The following is a 24233-nucleotide window of genomic DNA, read 5'->3' as shown; positions in this document are numbered from 1 at the left end:
GATTCTTTGCACTGATCATATATGTACAAGGTTTTGAAGTCAGCTTTTCAGCACAGATATGGGAAATTATGATCTGTAATTTTCTCTTAATATTCCTTAACATTTGCTAGAAATGCTTCTATGACAAACAGTGGAGTAATGCTCGTTATCATTCTCATATGGAACAATCAGGAAACGGGGTAAATAGAGCTGAAGCAGTTTCAATCTGCAGAGCTGAATGAGGATTTTTATTTTCCTAACAAATATATTCACTTTTAGCCAGAGCTGCAGCATTAACTGCAACACACTGACAGTCACTTCATTAGCTGCGCTTTGAAGTGAAAGCTCATCAGAAGATGGATATCTGAGAGTCTGCCTGGAAGGAGAGAAGTTGGGTCTGAATTCGGAGTGCTGCAGTTGCTATTTGTTAGTTCTAAAGGACGATACAAGGCTGAATGATGGAACAGCTGTGAGCATTATCGCTCCGCCCTAGCAAAGGAGCTGTGCATGCCAAAAAGAAACCCAGCAAAACAAAACACTGCAAGTAAACTGAGAGAATCCTCAAAGCAAACCAAGTTTGAGATTAACCTCTGCTTTAAGGGCCATTATACACCTATGCCTTTCTTTTAAAGCCTCAAGCTGATTGGGTCACCTCTCTCTCAAAGGAGAGAATTGCTGTCAGCCAAGATAATCCAGCAATGCAACTTGAGCCTTTCATAGGAAAGGATTCAACCTCAAGCAAGCAGGTTTTATTTGTTTTATAAATCCTAAGGACCACACTCAGTTTTCCATTGCAGAAGTTTACCCTCAGAAAACTTGCAAAAAATAATTGGTCTCGGGGTGACTCCAGAATCAAAAAAGCTCACATTAAGCATAAATAAACTTATTCTGCAAAGCTTGATGCCAGATGTCATCTACTAATATAGTTCAGTATATTTGTTACAAGGATTCAAGTCACTCTTAGTGTTTTTGGTAGCAGCCAAAACCAGCCCTGGCTTATAGTGCTTTCTCCAATGTTTTCTATTCATTGAGGTAAACAGCTTTATTTTTATGTAGGTAAAACTGGATCCAGCATTATGAGCAGAAAAGTGAAAGGATTTTGGCAAGACGTGTGCAGCCCTGAGGTGCTCAAGATGCCAGAACTTCTGTGAGAACTGTTGACAAGTTAAAAAGCCACATGGTAGTTATGTAGGCCTAATTTAACCACAATATGGAATACAATATCTGCATCAGTTTGAGCTAATCTTCCTAAATAAGGCTTTGAAATCTTACTAAAGTTCAACCAGATTTCTGAGTTCCCCAATCCCTCCCACACAGGACCTCTTTCCCTGTTTTTCTACAAGAAAAAAATCCCTGTCCATGTTTTTCCTTTCTTGAATACAAAGGGCTTTGTTACTTCAATTATGAAAACACAGAGCTTCAAACCAGATTTATTACTCAGCTTTATGCTGCAACAGCACACAAACACTGACCAGGACTCCTCATTTCACCCTGATGCTCAGCATACATCCTGCTTCCCAGCCTTGTTTCCAGCTAAGCCAGACTACTCATCTGTAGAGAAGGTTTCCGTAGTGATAGTGGCTACGTAAAAATATGCTCCCCCCACCTCCATACAGGTTTCCTGTCATTCTACTTATCCAATTCACCCAGTTCCACTGGAAATGAGTTCCTCAATAACAAATGGTTCAAGCTTGTTTACTCTGTAAATATCTAAACTTTTTCTTTTCTTTTGCAAATAACACCCAAACCATCTCCAGTTCCTCTGCCCACAGGAAAATACAGCTGCAGAAGCTGCAGGGCTGGCTGCTCAGTCTGCATCTGTGCATTTGGAAGCATTTCGTTTCTGGGACTGGAACTTGAACAGAAGCCCAGCAGAGCAGTTATCCCACATCCAACATTTCAGTGAAGTTTAACCCAGCTCTTCTCTCAAAGAAGGAAAGCAGCAGCCTTCAGCTGGTAAAGCACTAAGGATCATGGAAACAGTCAGTCCTAATTTAAGTCACAGTGGCTATTTAACCCGGGGAAATGCATTTCTGTAACCAACTGACCTCAATCACCAAACTTCAAGACTGATGCACTCTCATGATTTATTTTCCATTGAGTAAGAATAGACCCACCAGAACTAAATCATTTCTCAGAAAAGAACAACATTTCTACACCTATATCTCTATTAAGGAGATAACTTGACAAATAATATTATCTCTGGGATTTTTAGTGCTCGTGTTGAACTGATGATTGGTATTTTTTCACTAATGTTATTATTCAAAAACACTACAGCCAGGTTTTAAAGACTGTGGTTTGACAAGATTTTTCCAGAGGAGCCCAATTGCCATTATTGGCAAGGTGCGCAGGTGACAGCCCAAAGCTTGTATAAACATTTGCAGCTGTATATATTATTTGTGTCCCTATGCGCTTAGCATGCAGGATCTACTCAGCTTTGCAGATTTGCCTGCTTTACTGTAACCATAATCTCCACAGTAACTCCAGATGTGGGTGATGAGTGAGCAGTGGGGTGGACCAGCTTTAAAATGCAGACATACCTTCTTCCAAAAGAGTTTGCTCAGTGGCATAGGAGTGGATGATCCTTTCTCCTTTGCAGCCTCTCTGGGGGCTTCGGTGGCTGCTGCTGCCTGCTGCTGGGCTGCAGGCTCAGGAGCCTTTGTGTTCTGCTTAGCTGGCTGTGGCTCTTGAGCAGAAGGAACATTTTTGTCTGGTTTTACAGAGGTGACGGGCTGCTGTTCAGTTATCTAGAAACAAACAAACACATCGGCTAATGGAAACAGATGAGCTGACTGCAGTGTGTTTGGGCATCAGCTGGTGCAGGAGGTTGGTGCACAGCATGCTGTCCCTGCACCGGCCATGCAAAGCAGCAAGGTGCAGCGTATGAGCTGCCTTGCCCTGTCTTGAAGTGATGTCTCAAACAGAGGAAGCAAATTACGTAGCAACCCACCCTTCCTAACAGAGAGGATTAACTGATTGAAACAAAAAACACCTTGAACAGTCTTTGAAGCTGAGAATGACAGTGAGATTAATTACCCTTAGACTACATTATTCATACACAGATACCTGGAATCATCCTACTCACTTTGGTGTTAGTTGTCTGTTGGGTCTCCTTCGCAGCCTGGAGGGAAACAAAACAAAGACAAGTCTGACAACGTCAGCTCTCAGTTACCCAGCTCAGGAACTGTCTGTCACAATGCCTCGTATTTTTAGTGAATGTTTGTGGAAGTCCTGGCTCCTGCAACTATGGAAAAGTGATCCCTGGCAGAGGCAAGGCTGCCTGGAGGGACTGTCCGTGCCTGTCCCACCTACAGCAGCTCCTCAGCCCTGGGCCGAATTATTTCATGTTAATCTTGCTGTGCTTGCAGTCCTCAACTTGTTTGTTTTGGTAAATAAATGTATATTTACAGACACATTTCCAATCTCATCAGGTAGGACACAACACAGAGGTTTAAGACATTAGTTTTTCATGGCTGGCTCAGTCCGTGCACTTACCACACATACATGGAAGCTGGAATCAAGTCTACTACTTCCAGCAGCAGGCTTTGACCCCTGGGATACAGAACAGAAGGTTTTTGTATGGAGGAGGGTGTAGAAAGATCTCAGGTAAGGAAATCCAGGTAATTGTCAGCTCAGCAGCCAGGTTTTGCAGCGTGCTGCTCTGCCTGCAGACCTCTAGAGAGAGCTGATGAGGGTTGTTTGCAGGAGCCAGGAACTTCTTTTTGTTGTTAGCTATAACAAGTAAGAGCCAGAGCAAATGATAAAAAGTAACATCAGTGCCATGAGCTGATGTTAGTAGTAATGCTGAACATAAGGGATTAACCCTCTCCAGTGAAGTGCCTAGAATTAAACACGAATATTTACACACTTAACGTGATCATTTCAAATAAACCAATCCATTACCTATCCATCCAGTTAGCACGTTTGGCATTTCAAGGATACAGTAACTTAAAGGTGAGGATTTCAGGGCTTTCCTGTCTGATTTGAATTCCTTCTATCAGCCTTTCAGATAAACATAGCACCATTTTAGCTCATTTTGTTTATTCTTAATACATAATGAGTAATACCCTGCTTTTTTTCTGTATTTTCTATACAGAAATAAAATTATGCAAATAAAACAGTGAAGTTCTATGAGACAAGTTTCTTTTTTTAACCATAAAATATTAGAGGTGATGCTTTTCTTCCAGATAATGGCTCTCATTCCAGACCCAGATATTTAATAAGAAATCATATCAAAGCCTAAAGCAGAGGAGCCATTTTTCCTGACAACAGGTCTTAAGACTGAGATACTTCAAGAGGTTTAGCACCTTAAAACAAACAAACAAAAAAACCTGTTTATTCCTTCTTTTTTTACATAGAGGGAGCCCCAGTTAATGATGGAAAAATTCACATTTTACATATGTTAAATAAAAATTAATCATTGTCATAGATACAATAACATCTTAATTGTTTAAGTAGTTGGCAAGAACTGTAGTCTTAATGCACTGGCAAGATCCCTTCAGTGACAACGAGATGATGGTTTTAATCTCCACAATAAAAAGAACATAATTGTTTCAAATACAATAAAGATCTCCCTTTGCCCTGTGCTCAGATATAACCCTCGAACACAGAGCCCCTTACTCACCCCATATTCCCTGTGGGTGTTTTGAACAAGCATTAAGTATTAATCACTTTCCTCCCCCAGCCCAAGGGTCTCTGCTTCTGCATTCTTTGGGCTAAACAGCTACAGCTCCCTGCTCGCCTGCCACAGAGCAGCATGGCACATTAACCTCTTCTGGAAAAAGCAGAAATGCCTTTCACTGAGGATGATGAAGAGTTCTAATTTTCATTTAAAAACCACTGAAAACAACCACTTGCATGAGAAGTGTGCTTTACCAACTACTTTATTTCAAGTTGCCATTGACATCCAGGTTTTTCTCATCCAATGTTTTAAATCAATCAAATGTTTTAAAATATTACTTTTCTTTCAAAAGGAAATTTCTTATTTCTCTTATCCTAACTGTTGGATGTCCCAGTTCATCAGATCACAATTCCAGCCACCGATTTATACACATCAATATCAACCTTAAACTTCAGTTGGACTGAGCTCTTAAATCCACTCTACAGTCCAGACATGGATGTATCTGCATGCACCATTGCTTGTCAGTACCTTTTACGTTCATTTTCAGTGGCCAGTGACATTAGTGAACATTAGTAAGCATGACCTGGGCAGCCCAGAGCATCATGGGGTTCAGGAATGGTTTCAGAATCCCGAAGGCACACAGATGGTGTATCACATAAAGCACTGCACACTGAGATTGTTTCAGTAACGTGTGGCACAGAAATGCTCACACCGCTGGTTTTCAGAGCACTGCAGAGCGCAGCTGGCCAGATCCACTTCAGTTAAAAATGCAGTGATTTCATTCTGGGACAGGAACCATCTGTTACTGCTCAGGGTTCTGCTCATCCCCGTGTTTCATACAGACCTTATGCCTAAAGAGTTTGCTAAACGTGCTGTGTCCCAGCTTGGGACTCTCTGCCTTCTTTTTCTTGGCTCCTTTAGTTGGCGATTCTGCCGTCTTCAGAGCAGGCTGCCCACCGCGGCCTTGTTCTGCTTTTGATCCCTTTTGTGCAACATCACATAAGTTCAGTACTTGTTACAGAACTTGCACATTTTGTTTCATGAGAAAGATTCAAACATTTTTATACTTTGTATTCAAAGCAAACATTTCCCTTCTGCTCTGGATAAATTCTACCCCCTCCCACCACCCTCCCCCAGTTCTTCCCCCTCCAAGTAATTTCTCAATTCAACAAAACTTTCTCAAGTAGTGAATGAAATAAAAAAGATACCGAAATCCAGTTGATTCCAAACAGAATCAGTTCACTCAAGTATTGAAGGTAGACTTGTGTATTATCCTAAATTCTTCAGTGGCCAACAGAATTTGGGGTCATAAGTTTAAATAGAGCAAATATAACTATTGGAAAAATATACTAAACAGTATTCTACAGACTTAATGCTGTGCATAATGAAGTATTTCTGGAATGTGCAATATCCATATTCATGAGATACCACATGAAAAATTACAAGTTCACGCTAATGTTCATAAGATCAGCAAGAAATAAGGATATAAAAATAATATTACGGGTGTAGAATCAAAAAGCATTGGTTTTCTTGCACTCCCTTCTACATGTCTTCAAAAGGCACTGTTTTGCAAATCACTGCCCATTGAAGTTAGAAACAGGATCTCTCTAAAGCTGTGAGCACCTCACTGAGAAACCATTACAACAAGCTATAAATCAAAGAAAAACTTTGATATTCATGTTTTTATTTCCCTCCCCATTACTTTCATGTATTTTGACAAGGAAAAATAAGGGGGAAAACCCAAAAGCATTGCTTAAGTGAGCTGTAACATACAAACAAGTCAGCACAAGTGTGAGCTGTGCTGGCAGCCTGGAGCAGATGCCCACGCTGTGTGAGTAACCACAAACACAGGGCAGCGTTCTTCCCACTGCAGGGTTTCAGCATCGAGTCTTGAAGCACTGAGATGCGTTCATATTACTTACTAGAAAGGAACATGTAATATTTTAAGCTGTGCTTGCTAATACCCTGAATTTCATTGTCTCCCATGGCATTTTTCTCAGACAAATCATTTCCTGATTTAGTCGATATCAAACAAGCCAACATATAATTAAAAATAAATCATTTTGGTCATCTTTCAGTTAGAAGTATTCACTCTCTTAAGAGCTTTGAAACAAGCTGACTGAAGAGTCCAGGAACTACAGAAACAAGTGACTGAACCCAAAGAAATAAATCAGTCCATAGAACCTACACCATAAAGCATCAAGCACTGTGGCTGTCCACAACTAACAGGTTAGGAGAAAAGGTCCAAAATAGATAACACAATACTTGTGAGCATATTGAGATGAAATCTTGGTTTGTTCAGGATTGTTTTGTTCAGTGCAATTACAAGCTTCTTCCAAAGGGATGTGTCCTACAGAAGGGCTGTGGTCAGTTGCATCACAACTGGCCATGTTTTCCCTGTTGTACTTGGTAGCATGGCACTCCCATGTGTGCCCTGTCAGCACCTATTGGGGAAGACTTCAGGAGGTGTCCTGGAGCCAAATGAATGCTTTTAGGTTAGTATAAACTTGCAAAGGATCAAGTCACTCCTATGACTCAGCTGAGCATTGTTTACTCTGTAGGCTAAACTCCGTGTTTACACGGATGGAGTGACAGCCATGAAGGGTGTGCCCGTGCTGCTGAAAGCACACATCTGTAGGCACCCAATTAAAGCCAGGGGCTTTCCTGATGACAGCATATTTCTACATAGCCACTATTCAGCATGAAGACAAACTCAGCGGTGCTGCACACCTCTGCACATCACCAGGAGGGAGCGTGCTGCCATGCTTTGCTGCGATATTACTCTGAATTACCAAATTATCAGGGAAGAAAAAAAAAAAAACAGAAAAAAAAATCCATCTTTTTATCAGTGAGAAAAATATTGTTGAGATCCTTGGAATGTACCAGCCCATGGGTGATAAAACCCAGCTCCTTCCTACAAAGCAGATGCATAAGCAGCAGAAATGAGAGTACAACTGGAACTCAAATACACAGTGGCCTCAGCGCCACCCAAGTAACGCAAAACAGCAAGCAACACTAAAGCCCTCCAGTGCTTGGGAAAGGCTCAGACACACTTGGAAATGTATCTAAGACAAAAGTATTTTCAGAGGTAAAGATGACCATTATTTCATTATGCACATCAACTGTTGTAGGAAATGTAAAATTTTGATGGCTGACCCATTACCCATTTTAATACTTTTTTTTTTTTTTAATGTATATATAGTGAAAATGTCATTCTTTGGATCAGAAAAATACTAGTGAAGATAAAGGAATTCTCTGTGAAAAGAAACTCACATTCAACCACGGTATATAAAACCTTTGCATATCCTGCTAGTCATCTGAATTTGTTTACCCTCACAGGTGCGATAGCAAACCAAACCCCAACTGCATATTTGTTTCTAAATTACAGCAGGCCTTCACCAGTCACCTGTTGTAGGAGCACATGATAATGTCTGGATACCACACTGAGCAGCTGGAGCTCTCAAAAAGCTGTTGAAAGAGCCCCAGACTCGCACTGAAGGGGCAGTTTGACGCTGCCTTTTCTGAACATCTTAGAAAGCATCAACCTTGATCAACAGCTCCCAGAACTGAGCTGAAACAAATTAAACCAGAGCGTACTCAAAATGTTCTGGAAAAAAACTTCATTGTAGTACAATAGTATGGAAACTGAATTGGATAAAAAGGATAAAAATGGGATAGATAAAGATGCTGATGGCAGAAGTAATTTGTTACATGAAAAGTGAGTGGAAATAACATTTTTAGGGATTTATTCTTGGTGTTACTTAGTATTTTTTCATAGGCATTGCAGGGGAAAAAATGTTGTTCTAGTCAAAACAATGTAAGCACATTTTATCTGGGTGTTCCCAGCTCTTGGGACAGCCCGTGATGTGCCTGAAACACTGAGAGGAGAAGGCAGCAGCTTAATGCAGACTGTCTCACAATCCAGCTTCTGTTGAAACTGTTATAAGCTTTGGTGTGAACAGTGGGAAAGAAGGGGGAAAGAGAAGTCCTTCAGCACTTACATTCTTTCCATTTTAAAAGATTATGTTTTCAAATCTAAGGTTTTTTTTACAGCCCTCACAGTTTTCACAAATACGGTAAATACATTGACTCAGTTTGAGATTTTCACTCTGTAATAACAAAGGAAGGCCTTCATAGTGAAGTCTTTCTGGACTTCACACATAAAGGACCCTCACTGCTCATGTGCTGTAAACAAATCTCCTGGCAGTGGAATCCAAGGAAAAAATTGGTTTGTTAAAGGGAACACAAGAGGCCATGTCTGCCTGCTGCAAGAGGAGCAGTGCTTGTGTAGCATTGCATATCTCTTTCTACATGATAAGAAGTTGACCTCCCAGCAGGAACACTAAAAGGTCTGACTTTGGGATGCAAACAGATCCTCATTGCTGCATCTAGGTGGAAGAATCCTCAATGGCACTGGAAAGTACAGCCCTCCCTCTGCAAGTCCCAGCCCTGCCCATTGTAGCTCCCTCACCTTCCTAAGGTCTCTGCTGTGAGGAACAGCCCACTAGTTCCAGCTGTGCTGTGGGCCAAGGGTGCTTCAGCCTCCTCCACTTGAAGATGTGGTCCTGCAGGAGGTGTGTCTGCCTCGATCCAGCTAATAGAGCTGCTGTGCCTGGGGGCCTCTCGTGTCCCTGGTACAGCACTGCAGTTGTGCATCTTTGCCATTTCTCTGCATATATACCTTATGGGATGTGTAGAGCCACGTATTTTATCCAGCTCTATGAGAAAACTGGGCTTCTGTAGACTCAGGAAGACTCCATTGCAAGGACTTTGCAAGGGCAAGTCACTAACAAACAAAAACATTGTCGGCTCACAAATCTTATAGAAGAGGCTACAGATCTGATCTTGACTGCAGCATATGAGATAGTTACACTTTACTCATGCTCATCTTCCTTTCCAATTTATTCAGATGGAATAACATTTTAAATTATTACTGCAAATGAAAATATCAGTGGGGAGGAAGCAATACAATGAAGAAATACCTGCATTAAAGCCCATATTTACCAGCGACAAAAATGAGGATCTGCCTACCTTGTCTTCAGGTTCACTTCTGGCTTCAGCTTTGCTTGGGGAGACCTTAAATACATTTGAAGGAAAAAAAAGTCATATCTAAATCTTTCAAAAGCTTTGAAGGATTATCTGCTTGGTTCTAGTAAGTCGGTTTTGTTTCCTGAATACAAAGGTGAGAGCACAGGCTTTCTTCCCCACATACTGGAAAGCTTCTAAAACAAATATTTCTGAAGAGTAACCTAAAGGCAGTACAAAGATGAAAAATATATGGAGCAAAAATTGTATTGGTTGTATAAAATTCAATAATTCCATATAAGTGAAAATTATTAAAAAAACTTAAAAATCGGTGCTTCAATATTAAGAAGATATTAAAAGCAGACAAATGCCTCCAGGTCTGCAGGTATCTGTGCAGCTGAGAATGATCTCAGAGTAGGTCAGCATCACTGACTCACAACTGCACTGTGCCTGCACCTCTCTGTACCTCTCATACCGTTCCCAAAGGTGTCTGTTTGGCTTCATTGTTCCTCAGTGCACATGACAGCAAGTACACTGCATTAAGCTAAGGATGGCCACATTTGGGATCTCTACAAGAACTCAAACTGAACTCCCAGATGAAGAGGAGGAGCAGTGCTTACCAGTGTTTTAAGGAAACTCATGACGGAGTTGTTGTCCACTGCAGCAGCTGGCTGGGAGCTGTCTTGCTTTACTTCTGCCTTTTCAGGCTGCCCAGCAGTGAGACCACTGACACCTGCTGAGTCCTGCCGGAGGTCCCTCTGGTTGCAGTCATCTATCTCCTAAGAAATGAGGGCAGAGTTTCCTCAGTCTCAGCCTGCTTACTTTGCAGTGGAATGCAGAAGTAACATTTGTGACTCGCATTATGTTCCACAGAGTCACAACCTTAATTCCAACCATATTTCTCCAGCCTACGTCTTCAGAACAATTGAGCATTTATGCAGCTCTTTCCCCTCTTTTCTAATATATTCAGCATTTGCTGTTGATTGGAGGAGCATTGTTCCCAGCTACCAAGTGTAACAGAAGTAAAGTTGCACACAGCATCCCAAACAACACGGCTTTTCTCTTTCCAAGGCCAAACTTGTGAATAGAAACAAATACTGAGATCTCAGTCTTCGATGGCTCAGTGTCTGATTGTACCATACAAAGATTTCTTCCGACACCCTGTTATTTTGCAACTCCAGGAATAAATTATCTTGTGAATACAAACATGGTATAGATTAAAAAGAAAAAAGTAACAACTCAGGGTAATCCTTTTGAGCCAGACTGAGCTGACTCCTTGCCGGAATTACATTTATCAGAGCCCCAAAACAGTATTCCAATAGCCTCTCAAAGACTGGCTATTGTTCTAAGTGGCACCAATATATATATTATTTTCTCAAACTTCCAAATATATGCACTCATCTGGTGCTATTTTGACCAGAAAAAAAAATATTAAAGAACATGAAATTGTACCCAGGAAACTTTTGACTATACCAACAGATTTAGAAACACTATTCTTGTAGAACTTTTAAAGAATCTACTTATTTTGTACATCTTTTCTTCACTAAAGGAGAATAAAAAACGATAACTTAGTGAAGACTTCAGGAGGTTAATCTGGCATTAGAAAAAGTGAACACAGAGTGACCAATCTTGATGCAGCTTTTAAGGAGCTAAACAGACAGCTTTACTTACAAGAACAGAATTCTGTAATTCTCCACCCACCATGTTCCAAATTTACCCATGAAGAAACACAGCACAGTAGTTAAGAAGGTTTCAACAGGCTATTTAGGAGTTACTTGCAAGGTCCTAACACACCACTTTGTCCAGCTGCCAGTCAGAGGCCCAAGTGGTTCCAAGAACAATATGTCCCATGCAGAACGCATGCAGACATGCCAGCTCTGGCAGCCCTTCCTCCAGGGATGCCATCTAAAGAGTGCTGGCTTTATGAAAAATGCTGGCTCTATTTCAGATATTAAAGAGGCAACAAAAGCATGAGGCAAGAAACCCAAGTTCTCAGAGTAGGTCACCATTTAGGCAGAATATTCATCACTAAACAAGATTTTAATTACAAAGTGTTTGATGCTATAAGAAAAACAAACATTTTTACATGTGCTCAAACCAGGGCTCTCCCTGCTTAGACCGTGCATCATTTAGGAAGAAGAAAACTGCTAAACACCACAGCAAACAGCATCTGAACTCACTGCAAAAATGACAGTCACCACCACTGGCAGCACTAGCAGGGTCTCCCCTGCTAATTCCAAACTGCCCAGCAAATGTAAATGCTATTGCAGATCATGAAGAGATTCACTCCAGAAACCCCTGCAATCACATGTGCAGAGCACAGAGGCCACCAAGTGACCCCCGGCACACAGAGCCCCAAGACCTGAAGTCCCAAGCCAGACTGATATTAGCTATCCCAGTATAACTTGGATAGATGCAGTGATCCTTCTTGCCATCCACAGGAACGCTGCTGTAAGGAAGGAGTACAGACTCAAGCCTTCAGCACATTAATCAAGGAGAGATAGCATGGAGTTCTATAGTAACGCATTTTAAGAGCCATTGTCAAATGACCACAGAAGGCTCTGAAGCAGCTCACTGTGTAATGCATCATGAGGGCCCTGAAGGCAAATAGCAATGAAAGGAACCTCTCAGAGTAACAGAAGAAAGTCACCATTAGAAGTTAACAGATCCCATGCAAATGTTCAATTCATTTCTTTGGGGATCCAAGTTTGGGGGTAATAAACACCTTAAGTACTTACACTGTCGTTTAGGTTCAGCCATTAGAAAAACATTTAAAAGAATGTACTCCTGCCAGCACTTTTGTTTGTATGAATCACAGCTCAGTGAAACATTACAGGCATATAATTTATCTTTTCTTTGGCTTACATAGTAAATGCTTCATGAATTCATGAATTCTGTCCTTGTTTTAATTATGCTGTCTTCTGAATGTAGTTTTGTGGACCACAAAAATAAAGAGTGTTTCACCAAACACAGACTGTTTGTGCAGCTCTTAAGCTACAACTGTGGAATCTCTCTTACTTACCAGCAATGCTGCTTGTTATGCGCTGGCACTCAACTCAGGGAAAGTCTTCTTTTGCTTTTACAGAGAGTACAAGCCATCACCCAACAAGAAATAGAAGAAACTACGGCAGCAATATCTGGATTTTTAGTATGGTTATCTGGTAACAGTTTGGAGTTAATAAAGCAACAGTAATTAATTTAGATTTGGTTGTTCCTCCATCCTACATGAGGATGAGCAACTTTAGAGGAAACAGAAGGCAACTGCACTGCAAAGCAGAGCCTCAGCTTTTGTTTTAGGAACACAGTTATTCTGGCAATATACCAGGAGTGTTTAATTGCTACTTTTCTCTCAGGAAATGCCCTTATCAACCATTTCCCTGTCCCCAGCACATACTCCCTCCTTCCTATGTTTGAGGAATGAAACACAAAAATTATCATCAGGAAACTCAAGGGTAAGTTTAGAAATTTCACTCTCCCTTATGATACAGTCCTCCAGATGAACAGTGCTTCTAATTCATCCAAAATAGCAAAAAAGCTTCAGAATTTCTTGTTCTGTTCTCACCCCTTGGGGGATGTTCATCAGAAATGCCGGGCTGGTCTATCCCAGTTACCAGCAAATCCATAACTTAGACTTCCAATTAAAGCTACTTCAGCTTATTTCATTAGAAACCATCTCCTGCCATAGTACTTCCACGGAACAAACTGTGACCTTTTGCATTCTGTTTACAGTCTCAGCAAAACAGGAAATTATTTATCATTGTAAAACAAGCAATTGTTTGTAACAAAATAACTATTCCAGCAAACAGCGAATCTTACGCTGTGTATATATAAACATCTGCAGGAGTTTCCAGTGTTGAAAAACTTTATGGTAATAGCTAGAAACAGAAGTGACAGCAGCACGCCAAAGAGACGATTCATTCTGATCCATGTCTCTGCAGTGAATGGCTGGATACACTGCTAGGCTGAGACTACAGATGCTTTACAGTTGTGTGTATAGATGAGATACTGGTGGTGAGTTACACATCTGAAATACAAAGGTTAAAAGTGTAACCTCAGTCTTACAGACTAAATGTAAAAACTGGAATATTCTTAAAGACTGTACAAGTAATGGGATCTTCACATCTGAGGAAATGTAAAATAGAGAAGTAATAGAATAGAAGTTGAAGAAATGTTTGGGGATAATGAGAATTGTCAGTTCTAGCACTGAGCATCCACTGAGCCACGTTCAATGTTACTTTAAATAGCTTCAGCGCAGCAGTGTTATTTGAAAGCCTAAAGTAATCAGATAAAAACCATCATAATGAAAGTGGCACGTAGAGATTCCAACAAGGGGAAGACATGCAGCCAATGTCTGTCTCCTGTTTTCCCAGCCCTGCACAGGACCTGGACCTGCACTACATCCCCAGTAGTATGGACCAGCACCATCACAGTGAAACTAAGAGCGATGCCACTTACACTCAGTCCATAAGCTGGATGTTCTCAATAGTTAGCTGCTGAAAATCAATCCTACACTGTTTTTACTGATTTCAGACTTAGCAGGAAGTGTAAAAATCTCATCATGCTATCCTTGAAAAATAGGCTTTATTTACTTTAGGGCTGAAGTGAAGCCTTACTGTAGGCAGTGAACCGTACCAGTGATGAGCCTGGGAACTGAGATGTTACACTCATTATGGCAACAAAGGACAGTAACAAATGGATGACTTCTGATCATTTATCTTCTATTACTATCTGTCCTTTTGTTTCAGAAGGATAACATCTGGGTTACAAAATGGCTACTGTTAGAAGTAACAACACATTTCCTTGATGAACCACACTAAACCCAGATCTGTTTTCAGCTCCTTTGCCTGGCAAGCTATCTTACATTGCATTCTCCCCTCCTGCAAAATCAATACCAAGGACTGGATTTCCTTGACTAAAATTTGCAATGACTAATAGTACAAAAGCTTTTACTACTACTTATCCCTCAACGTAGCTTGCACAAGATTCAATAAATAGACACTGCTCAAGAAGAGCCATTATTCCATGAGAATTTCCTTAAAATCTCTGGTATCAAACTCCAGGCTTCTAAAGCACAAGTAACAATTTTACTTTCAGGTATTTCACCCTTTATTTGTAGATGGTCACTCTTCACCATCCAGACTACTGAGTGTTAATACTGTTACCTTGCCTGTGCATGGATCAGAGCTGCTGCAGCCCTGCGTTCCTCTCCCAGCAATTACCTCCAGTGATTTTAAGACCACCAGCTCACTCACTGAGCCATCCCTGCAGCAGGTTGTCCCGTGCTCCTGTTATTCCTAGTTGTCATTAATGTGGCATGGAAAGCCCTCTCCCAGCACTTGCCTTCTCTGTTGGGATGCTGTTAGAAGCATTCTGGTGCCTGGAAGCCTTTTGTGCGGTGCTGTGCTTGTCAGGAGCACTCAAAGGCTGCCCACCTTCCTGGGTGCCCGTCTGCTCTTGGTTCCTCTCCTTCCCCTTGTCCAGTTTGAAGATCTTGTCAAAAAAGTTGACTTGTTTTGGCTTCAGCACAGCTGCATCCTCTCCCTCAGGTGTCCCTGGTGCTGTGGGGCTGCTGAGTTGAGGTGTGGGTGCCGGCAGGGCCTGATCTGGCTCTTTATGGGTGCTGGGCTGAGGCACAGCTGCTGCAGTGGAAGCTGCGCTGTCACTTGGTGCTTTGTTTGCGCCGTGCTCTGAGCTGACATCAAGCTTCGCCAATCCAACTGATGAATCTGATGCTGGGTCTTCAGTACGCCCTGGTACAGACCATGAAAACGCAAAGACAGAGCGGAGCTTTGCAGATGGCAGAGCCCTGCTGGCAGCTCTCCCAGCAGCCTCCCCACCCGCCACAGCAGCACTCCGCTCCTTTGTCTTTGGGGAAGAAGCAGCTGCATTATCCTGAGCAACACTCTCCTTCACATCCACTGCAAAAAAGTACAGAACAGTAATTACCCCACACAGCAAAGAAGTTGTAAGGGTTGTACAATTAAGCATGGTGACCACCCTCCTTAATAAAGTAGTCTGAGACGTGGAGCCCCAGGAAGGACCACACAGTGCAGCTTGTTTAAAGCTCCTGGTTTTTTTTCCAGCACTGAGCACAAGCAGCAGTTGATCTGTAGGACCAGCTCTTCTAATTTGCCATCCTGTTGTCCCACACTGATATTGGTGCAAATTCTATGCTCTGTGCAGCCCCTGATGTTGCCTCTTTTTATTTAATTATTTAATTTAATTATTTAATTAATTTATTTAATTATAGCTGGGCAAATTGTCAGTCTCAACCTCACTTGCTAAAATTCAAATTAAAAATTCCTGTTTTCAGAGCAAAGTTGAAATTATCTCAAGTAATTCTTATAATCTTTAGGCAATATTGCACTGTGTTGCCAATGAAGCCTGCCTAAAATGCCTGTCCCCCACAGCATATGATACCAATATTGATTCATTTTTAAAATTCCTTTTCAAGGTAAGGAAAACTGAACATTTTTAGATTGCAAAATCTCAACCTACTGGCTTTTCACAGTAGAGTTACATCAGCTTCTCAACAGAGATGTGCTGGCATGCCATCATTTACACATCAAGTGAATTTACTTAAACGCTCTCCAGCTGCAAAAGCAACAGCTGTCAAAGCACGGACTGCTGCAGCAAGAGTCACAGCAGAGGCCAGCATATCTCACCAGCCACCAGGAGAGCATGCAATTTGCTTCCAACATTTTACATCTGACATTTGCTTTCTTATTGTGTTTTGTGCATGTGCAGACAAGCAGAGGGGCACAGACTTCTTCCATACATGTTCTGCCCAGGTAAATAGATGTTTGTTTCTTCGTGCCCTCTAATAGAGAAAATTTCTTGCCCTAAATGTTACTGGTAGGGCAAGAAAATAACCTATGCTGGCAAGACTCCTTTGCCAGTAATAGTCTACTACAGTATTCCACCAAAATCAATTTCAACATACTGATGTGCAAAGAGAAGGTACAAATAATTAGCTATTACGTCTGTTGAGCCATTAGGCATCAGTTACAGTTCCCCAAACCTCCTGTATTCTGGATGAGACAAAGAACTGAAGATATAACTACTAATTATAGCTGGAAACTTGGGAAGAAAAAGCAAACACATTTTCAGCTAAAGCAGAAACAATATGTACTGGAAAATAATTGAAATAAATGCCAAACTTCTGTTTCATGTAATAGATAAAAACAAAGCACAGCTTTTAGTATAAAAATAGAATGTAAGATCATCATCAACAAAAGTAGCTCATGAACCTATCAAGCTACTTTTATCTCTAGTTATAATTGCAGGAATGAAAGACCTGGAAAGCATCATTGGCATGTGCTCTGCAGCACATCTCTTGTGTCAAAACAGCCCCAAGTGCTTCAGAGAAAGTCTGCTCAGACACCAGGCAAAGCAGGAGAGATCCTCCCACAGGAGAAGGGGTATTAACGTGGTGGGTGAACAGAAGGATTTGATGCATGCCATGTACACAGCAAACTGCAGAGGAGAAAGTTTTTGCAATCATGTTGTTTGGGTGGAAATGTTGCCACTTCAACAACATTTTCCAGCCTCTTGACACATCTCATTTCAGCCTTTTTTTTGTGTTTTGTTTTCTTCCCACAAAGGTTTTCATTTTCAGCCAAAGTCTCTATTATTGCCTGGAAGCGTACAGCGATGTCTGACTGAAAGCATTTCTCCCCAGCACCTCTGGACTGCTTCCCTCTCTATAACCCATTTTTCTCTGAATCAGGGTTGGCTCTTTACACCCTTAACAGCAGCTTAAGCCACACTCTGTGTGAGCATCTATTTTTAATACTCAGTTTTTTCAGTTACATTCCAGATCCCTTCTTAAAACACAATCCTTCTCCTTCGCCTTTTTTTGTTAGTCTTGTTTCAGCAGCTATGTTCACTCTCATAGCTAACACTGTCAGGGATCATCTTCAGCAAGGTCCTGTGATGTCTCATGTTTGCAACTTCTTGCCTCCTGCCCTTTCTCTTGCTGAGTCATCCACAGTGCATCTCTTTTATCACTGTTGAATGAAGAACAACCTGTATCACCAAGGTGATGCACTGTGGAAGACTGGGATAAACTGCTGCTAGCTCTGCCCCCTTCCCTTTGCTTGTTCACTGAGCACTTCTAGCACTTGAGGTTCAGAAAGGCCAGCACCAGACATTATAAGTATCTCTCCTTTTGCCACAGAGAAAGATGTCAAGAAGATGTAAGGGAACCACTGCTACTTAAATGGATTTACAGGAGGAAAAGGTGGATGATAGCACTGTGCAGTGTCTGCAGCCCTGAGAATCAGAAGCAGGAAAGACAAGCAATGGAAAGAATCCCAAAAGCCCACACATCTGTCAGCCTGTTTGAGAAGAAGCAGCAAAGTCACCAACCTGCTCACCCAGATGTGAAGCAGATGGTGATGGGGCTCTCCCAAATGACGTTACTTCCCCTGGTCATATTAAGTTAACTTTCATGATTCCATTTTTTCATTATATTAGCAGATATAGATTTCATACACTCATTTATCAACTCTATCATTTAATGCATAGCACATGGTCATATCTCTGGCAATCTAACAAGATGAAGACCACAAACCTATCTGTTATCACAGCCCTCTTGCTTCACTTGCCTTTTGCTGCATGAAATGAGTATGTGTGCTATTTTTGCCCCTTTTTTCCCAACATGAACCAGATTTTCTTGATACAAAATCTGACATGATTTCAGTGGTATTCAAGTAGTTGATGATTCAACTGTTCCTGGATCATTAATAAAATTACAGAGTAATATCAGTACAGCCCAGTCCAATATTTCAGCTTGCTACTTAAACTAGTTAATATGTTAACGAGTCCATCTAAGCAAAATAATAACATATGCTTAATTTTACATGTTAAAATTAAAACATGCACTTATTTCTTAAGTCTTTACCCAGCTTTTATTTACTGGCCAGGACTCTGCTGGCTTACACTAGCAGAAACACACAGTGATGGGCTTGTAGTTTTAATGGGTAGCCATTTCAACTGACTTCTTACAGCTAGGTGGCATTAGGAAATTAGCAGGGAACAGGGCATTCTGATGGCAATCAGTACCATCTGCTTATTTCCATACCTGACTCAATTATTTTTGTCTACATTTTGATTTTTTTCAACTGGATGTAACAGGATATAACAGGCTGAGAAGTTTCTCTTAACAATGAATAATAGAATAATATTTTCTTTCCTTACTGAGATTGGAGAGAATTGTTGGCTTTCATTATGATCTGAGAACAGAAAGAAATCTAATACAAGGAAAACAGTGGTAAAATTAACTTAGCTGAATCTGTAGAGACACGAACTGAAGCAACACTGTGACAGTGAGCACTGCTTAATATGGCTCCAGAGCCAATGAGAGATAGTAGGAGAAATAAATGAGGTACTGAAGTGCAAGGGGAGAGAAAGAGACATTTCTGGGGCTGAGAGCAATTGCCCATGAATATATGGAGACAACATCCCAAAGTTGCTCACAGTTGCCACTCAGACCACATACTTCACAGCTGATATTCAGAAAGGAAACGAACAAAGAAAGCAGGGCTGAGCTGCTGACAGCCACTTTCCCTTAGAGGCCAGGACCCAGCCAGCCTCCAGCAGCATCATATGCCAGCCTGGTCACTGCCCTGCTATGCACATCACAAAATAGGTGATAAATGGGATGCTCTCACTGAACAGCAACTTACCTATAACCCTCCAAAAGCACTTGATACCTCTCTTCCTTTTTCTGTTCTTTACTTCATACAGAAAAGCACTGCACAAGAGCCAAGCCACGGCAAATATCATTCTACTTCCAAACTAACACCCACAATTTACACCTAAGGGTAAACCGACCCGAACCATATGTCAATGCTTAGCGTTGCTCCAGCATAAAATTCTCTTTCGTAGCAAAAAGAGGTTTAAATGCTTCCCAGTGCATACCTCCACCATTCATTGTAGGAGAATGAGCCTGAACAAATACAGCAGATCCATTTTTGACAGTCGTAGGAGATTCAGGTAGAGCCTGAAAAGCCAAATGAAAAGGTTGTTAGGATTACATACGCCATGAGATTTAAAATGTAATGACTGCAATAAGTTGTAGCCAAGGAAAGTGAGCGTGGGCAGCTCTTAATTACCTGGTAGCTTATTACTGGACACGTGCAGTCTTCTTCAACTTCCTCTGGTGCACTCCCTGTGTTCCCCATAGTTCCTATGAAATGGAGAAGAAGGAAAAGCACAATTCTTGTTCTCATTTATATCAGTTTACCAAGCAATTCAAATTGAGAGACAACCAATGTCAATAGACTTCAACAGGCTGTTTAAATTCCTGATAAGCCCCACCTGTTTTCTCAAAAGCACCTGCCCTAGTCATCAGTGTTCCAGCCTGGTCACTCCTAGTGGCTCACAGCTACTTACTGGAAATGCCATGGATTACATTCTTCTTTCTTGAGGAAAACTGGAGGAGTCACACTTACACTGCTTATCTGGACTCTTCAGATAGGAAACAATTGGGTTTAATAGCAAAATAAGGTGGAAAAGACTGAATCATATGAAGGAATTACAGCAGCTTTGTGGAGGTCTACATTTGTGTTGTTGCTGTTTAAATAACGGGAGAGAAAAAAAAAAAAAAAAAAAAAAGATGCTTATGGCTGTTAAATGTGGGGCAGCTCCAGGTGGCTTTGCTACCCAGCTGCAGTTCATAGGTGGGCTGAGGGAGGTGTTCCCTGGGCTAACTTCAGCAAGGCAAGCACATAAATCAGCCCCCATGGTGCTTGCTTATAGTCCTGGTTGTGTTTTTGGAGCTCAGTGCATCTTGTGTTGGTACAGCTGTATCACCGCTGCCCATATTTGGCAGTTTTAAGACCACTTCTTGCATTCATTTACGTTGGAGTCACAGCTCTGACTGCAATCCAAGCATAATCTTGGCTTGTTAATTACCGGTAGCTCATTAAATAATTAAAGCTTCAATCTGAAATATATTTATGTACCCTCTGAATTCTTTATGCCTGTGAACTGTAAATTCTTTGGGACCAAGCACATCCCCTGCAATGTGGTTGAAGGTCAAATGTAGAGGAAGGTTCCTATTGACTTTAGCTTAGGATACACATTAAGCTCTCACAAGTAAACAATAAGGAGAGACCTTTCTGAGACACTCCTTGGTGGAGGATGGTCTCCAAAGAGACGAAGGCTGAGGACTGCAGCCAGTTCTAGCTCCAGTGCATCCTACTGGATGCCTGGCACAGTCACCATGAGTGCCAAGCATCCAGTATTGCTTTGGTGCACCTCTGTGTGAGTCAGGGGAGTTGTAGAGGCATGGTGGAACAGCTCCTTCCTTAGTGCTTTCATTAAGCATCATTGGCTATTGCAGAGAAGGAGGAAAATAATTGTTCCTTGAAAACTGAACCTCAGAATCAGGAGGAAGCTCTCATTTCAGCCTATACTTCCAGTGTCTGCTTCCAGTTATTGTTCCAGATGGTGGGTTCTCACTAACCACAGTCTATGTACAAACCTTTTCTTTACAGAGAAATTCAGGTCTGATTTCTATTCTATGCTGCATCCTAGTCAATGTGAAATACAAACTGGGCTTCTCTTCAGGCCTATTTTTTGTTCTCTGAGTTCCCAGTGCTGAGCTGAACACTGAATAACCCTCACTGAAGGATGCTGAAACATGAACTGCGATCGTGTCCAGTTGAGAATCACTGCACTGATGGCAGCTGTAGAACAGAGCCTTGATTTCAGATGCAGACTTATTTTATGTGGGTTTTATCTTCTCAGCTGATATTTCCACTATAATTCAGAACTTCTTTATTGTGGAAAACAGCCAACATCTCCCCATGGATGTACAGTGCCCTCTTGTCCTTGATATGCAATTCTGTTTCTTAGCAACATTGAATATTATTCTATTGGAAGAGAAGAAAACAAGATTCAAATCCTACTGCTTACTCTCAGTGGTAAATTTAGTATCTTGTTGAATCTGGAGGATTTACTTTTGTTTTCCATTCCCAAGGCCTCCTGGTTTATGCCAGAAGACAACTTAAGCAGAGGATGGAATATTTGCAGGCTGTGTGCTTCCTCTTTTGCACACACTGTAAAATCAGAACACATCTGAGAGAAGCAAAATCCTATCTTTTTTTCTTATTTTTTCTACAATGATTTCTAGCTTGATTCTCAGTTGCTCCAGTTTCCTGCTGATGCAGCTCTACTTACATCAGATAAGTTATCTTCAACTCATACAGAGCAGAGATCACAGGCTCTGATCTCTGGTGTATTTTATCGTGGAAGAAAAATGACCCATCTTCTTCAGTATATAATACTGACTGAAATAAAACACATACAGTGGTTATGTGGGCTTTTAAAATATTACCACTCATGAGAAACCAGAAAAGACTCACAGGCTATTTTTGCTAAAAGACTGGGACTAACTTGCTGTGTAACTACCCTGGAATACACCCCAGAAGACAGAGCTCCATCATGGATGCATACACATGCATGTATGGAGTATCTTCCCAGACTTCTGCCTCCTTGCAATAGCAGTTGATTATTGCATTGGGAGTTAAATGGTGTAAGCAGTATTACAACTGCCTTTTTAGTGTGCTCTGCAGCAAAGTGGCAACAGAAGAATGATGGCAGCTCTGTAGCAGTTCCTCACAATACCGAACTCATATCTGGTCCAGATTGCCCAGTAAAATTAGGAAGATTTTCATGCATGTATGTTTCTGTTTCTGCCTTATTTTAAAGAAAAAAAAATGAAAGGTCACTGCCACCTATAGACAAAACCGAGAATCGGCAGAAGGGATATCATGCAAAATGGTCCAAATTGGCAGAGATTCAAAAAGCCAGTTGAGCAATGTCACAGTGATTCACTTCTGGCATTGCACCGAGGAGCTGCTGCTGCAGAGGCTACGGCTATTTATATTACATTATTAATCATGGCCATTTGTGAGTGGTAGAGGACCCACTGGTGCCTTTAGTTCCACGTGTGAAAACATCACTTTGATCTCTGTGGGAAGCTGAGAGCACAGAGCAAACCTTCCCCAGAGCCGGGAAGTGCTGCTGGAAGATGCTCATACAGACCAAGGTACTGAAAGCAGGGAAGGATCCTGATGCAAGAACGTATTTTAAAATGTGAATAAACCCTCAAAAGTTGAGAGGAAACGGAGTGAGCACATTCTCAACTTTAGGGTTCCTTTATAGAAAGATTAACCTCCAAAGATATTATTTACCCTTTCTGGGGGCTCACAGCCCTGCTGGAATGTAGCCGGACTGGTTTGGAAGAAGCACTGCCAGCCTGCGGCCAAGACACAGCTCGGAAACCCTTCCTTGCCCAGCTAATGCTTCAATTAAAGAAAAGAACCTGAATGTCAAATCATACTTTAAAGATTGTTGTTATGCCACATGAACTGTAGCAGGAGCATGAGCTCCACACTAGGTAAGACATCTGTAATACACTGACCAACCTGCAGTATTACAACCACCTGTGTCACAGTGTTTGTTAACATAGAAAGTACAGGCAGATTCAACTGATTCCTCACTAAAACTTGTTATATGTTACACTTAGATGTCAGAAGAGAACCATGATCAGCTTCACCCAGTTCACTTCGTATATCATTTCACTATAGATATGTCTACTCCATAAGCATTGGAATGAGACCAAAAAAGCCTTGCATAAGTTCCAGAGGCAATGAAAGACCTAACATCCATCATTTCACACAAAGAACATATACACTGTGTCAGTAGGGTGAGGGCTCTCCAGTACCTCTCTATAGACTGTCTCTTGGGAACAGATGAACATGGGGCCGTTTCTGGGCAGAGAAGCATTGCTCCTGCTCTGATGCACATGGAGCCAGGCAAGCAGAGGGTTTAGAATGTCTCTTAGAATGTCTCCTTACCTTTCTTCTGCGCAGATCTCAATTGCTCCCTGGCAGGAAAATATAACTCAGACACGTGAAGTGTATGATGAAACCAGGAGACAAATACATCTGAGGACTGTCAATGACCACGGGGAAGAAATGAACAGACAATGGACAGGAAAGTGACAGAAGGAAGGATTGGGTTGACTCACCCAGAGCAAACAAGAAACACCCAAGAACAATTCAAGCTGCAGCCAGGAAGCTGGCTGTGCATTCAGGACATGCAAAATTACAGCCCTCGAGGCTCTATGGGCAGTTTTTAATACAATCCCTTCAGCCACTTTGCATTGTAGTCAAATGGGAAAAGCAAAATTGTTCAAACATTCACACCCTTGTTTCAGGGTGGGAAAAGCTCAACAATGGCACAGAGGTGAACAATCCCAACCCGGATGGTAGAAGGTCTATCAGAAAGGAGATCCTTTTATTCTTCTGTCTTTTTGTTGAAAATACAAATGCATTGAAAGGGAAAAATCATACTAAATATGTTAATGCCCAAAGAAAATAAGCTGAGGACTTGCTGGAGCTCCCAGCCCAACTTAACACGGAGCACCCACAGTGCTCAAGTGTGGGACAGAAGTGGCAGCAGAGGAAAACCAAAAGCAAAGCCAAGAAGAACACAGATGAGAGCAGAAGCAGCAGAGTTACCTCAGGGAAGGTAGGCAGCACCCAGGGACCAGCACAGCTTGGGGCGAGGAGCTGCTCGTGTCCACGGCTCT

General features: G+C 41.6%; 1 protein-coding gene across 4 annotated transcripts in view; it reads right to left on the bottom strand.

Annotated features, from left to right (window-relative positions):
* Positions 1-23625, bottom strand: part of BCAS1 (breast carcinoma amplified sequence 1) — a 37131-nt gene extending 13506 nt beyond the window's left edge. For 2 of the 4 annotated variants that reach the window (XM_032448579.1, XM_032448581.1), the window contains exons 1-9: positions 23497-23624; positions 19744-19817; positions 19550-19631; positions 14966-15543; positions 10246-10404; positions 9632-9676; positions 5445-5582; positions 3065-3100; positions 2520-2726 (exon numbers count right to left, since the gene is read on the bottom strand). In XM_032448579.1, the coding sequence (XP_032304470.1) occupies positions 2520-2726; positions 3065-3100; positions 5445-5582; positions 9632-9676; positions 10246-10404; positions 14966-15543; positions 19550-19631; positions 19744-19812 (1314 nt within the window). In that variant the 5' untranslated portion in view covers positions 19813-19817; positions 23497-23624. Of the gene's footprint in view, positions 1-2519; positions 2727-3064; positions 3101-5444; positions 5583-9631; positions 9677-10245; positions 10405-14965; positions 15544-19549; positions 19632-19743; positions 19818-23496 lie in introns of all 4 variants that reach the window. The other 2 variants (XM_015882072.2, XM_032448580.1) reach the window with 2 other exon arrangements.
* Between the last annotated feature and the right edge of the window lie 608 nt (positions 23626-24233).

This window comes from Coturnix japonica, chromosome 20 (genome assembly GCF_001577835.2).
Source record: "Coturnix japonica isolate 7356 chromosome 20, Coturnix japonica 2.1, whole genome shotgun sequence".
NCBI classification, from domain to species: Eukaryota; Metazoa; Chordata; class Aves; order Galliformes; family Phasianidae; genus Coturnix; species Coturnix japonica.
This window is presented reverse-complemented; position numbering and strand designations above follow the sequence as displayed.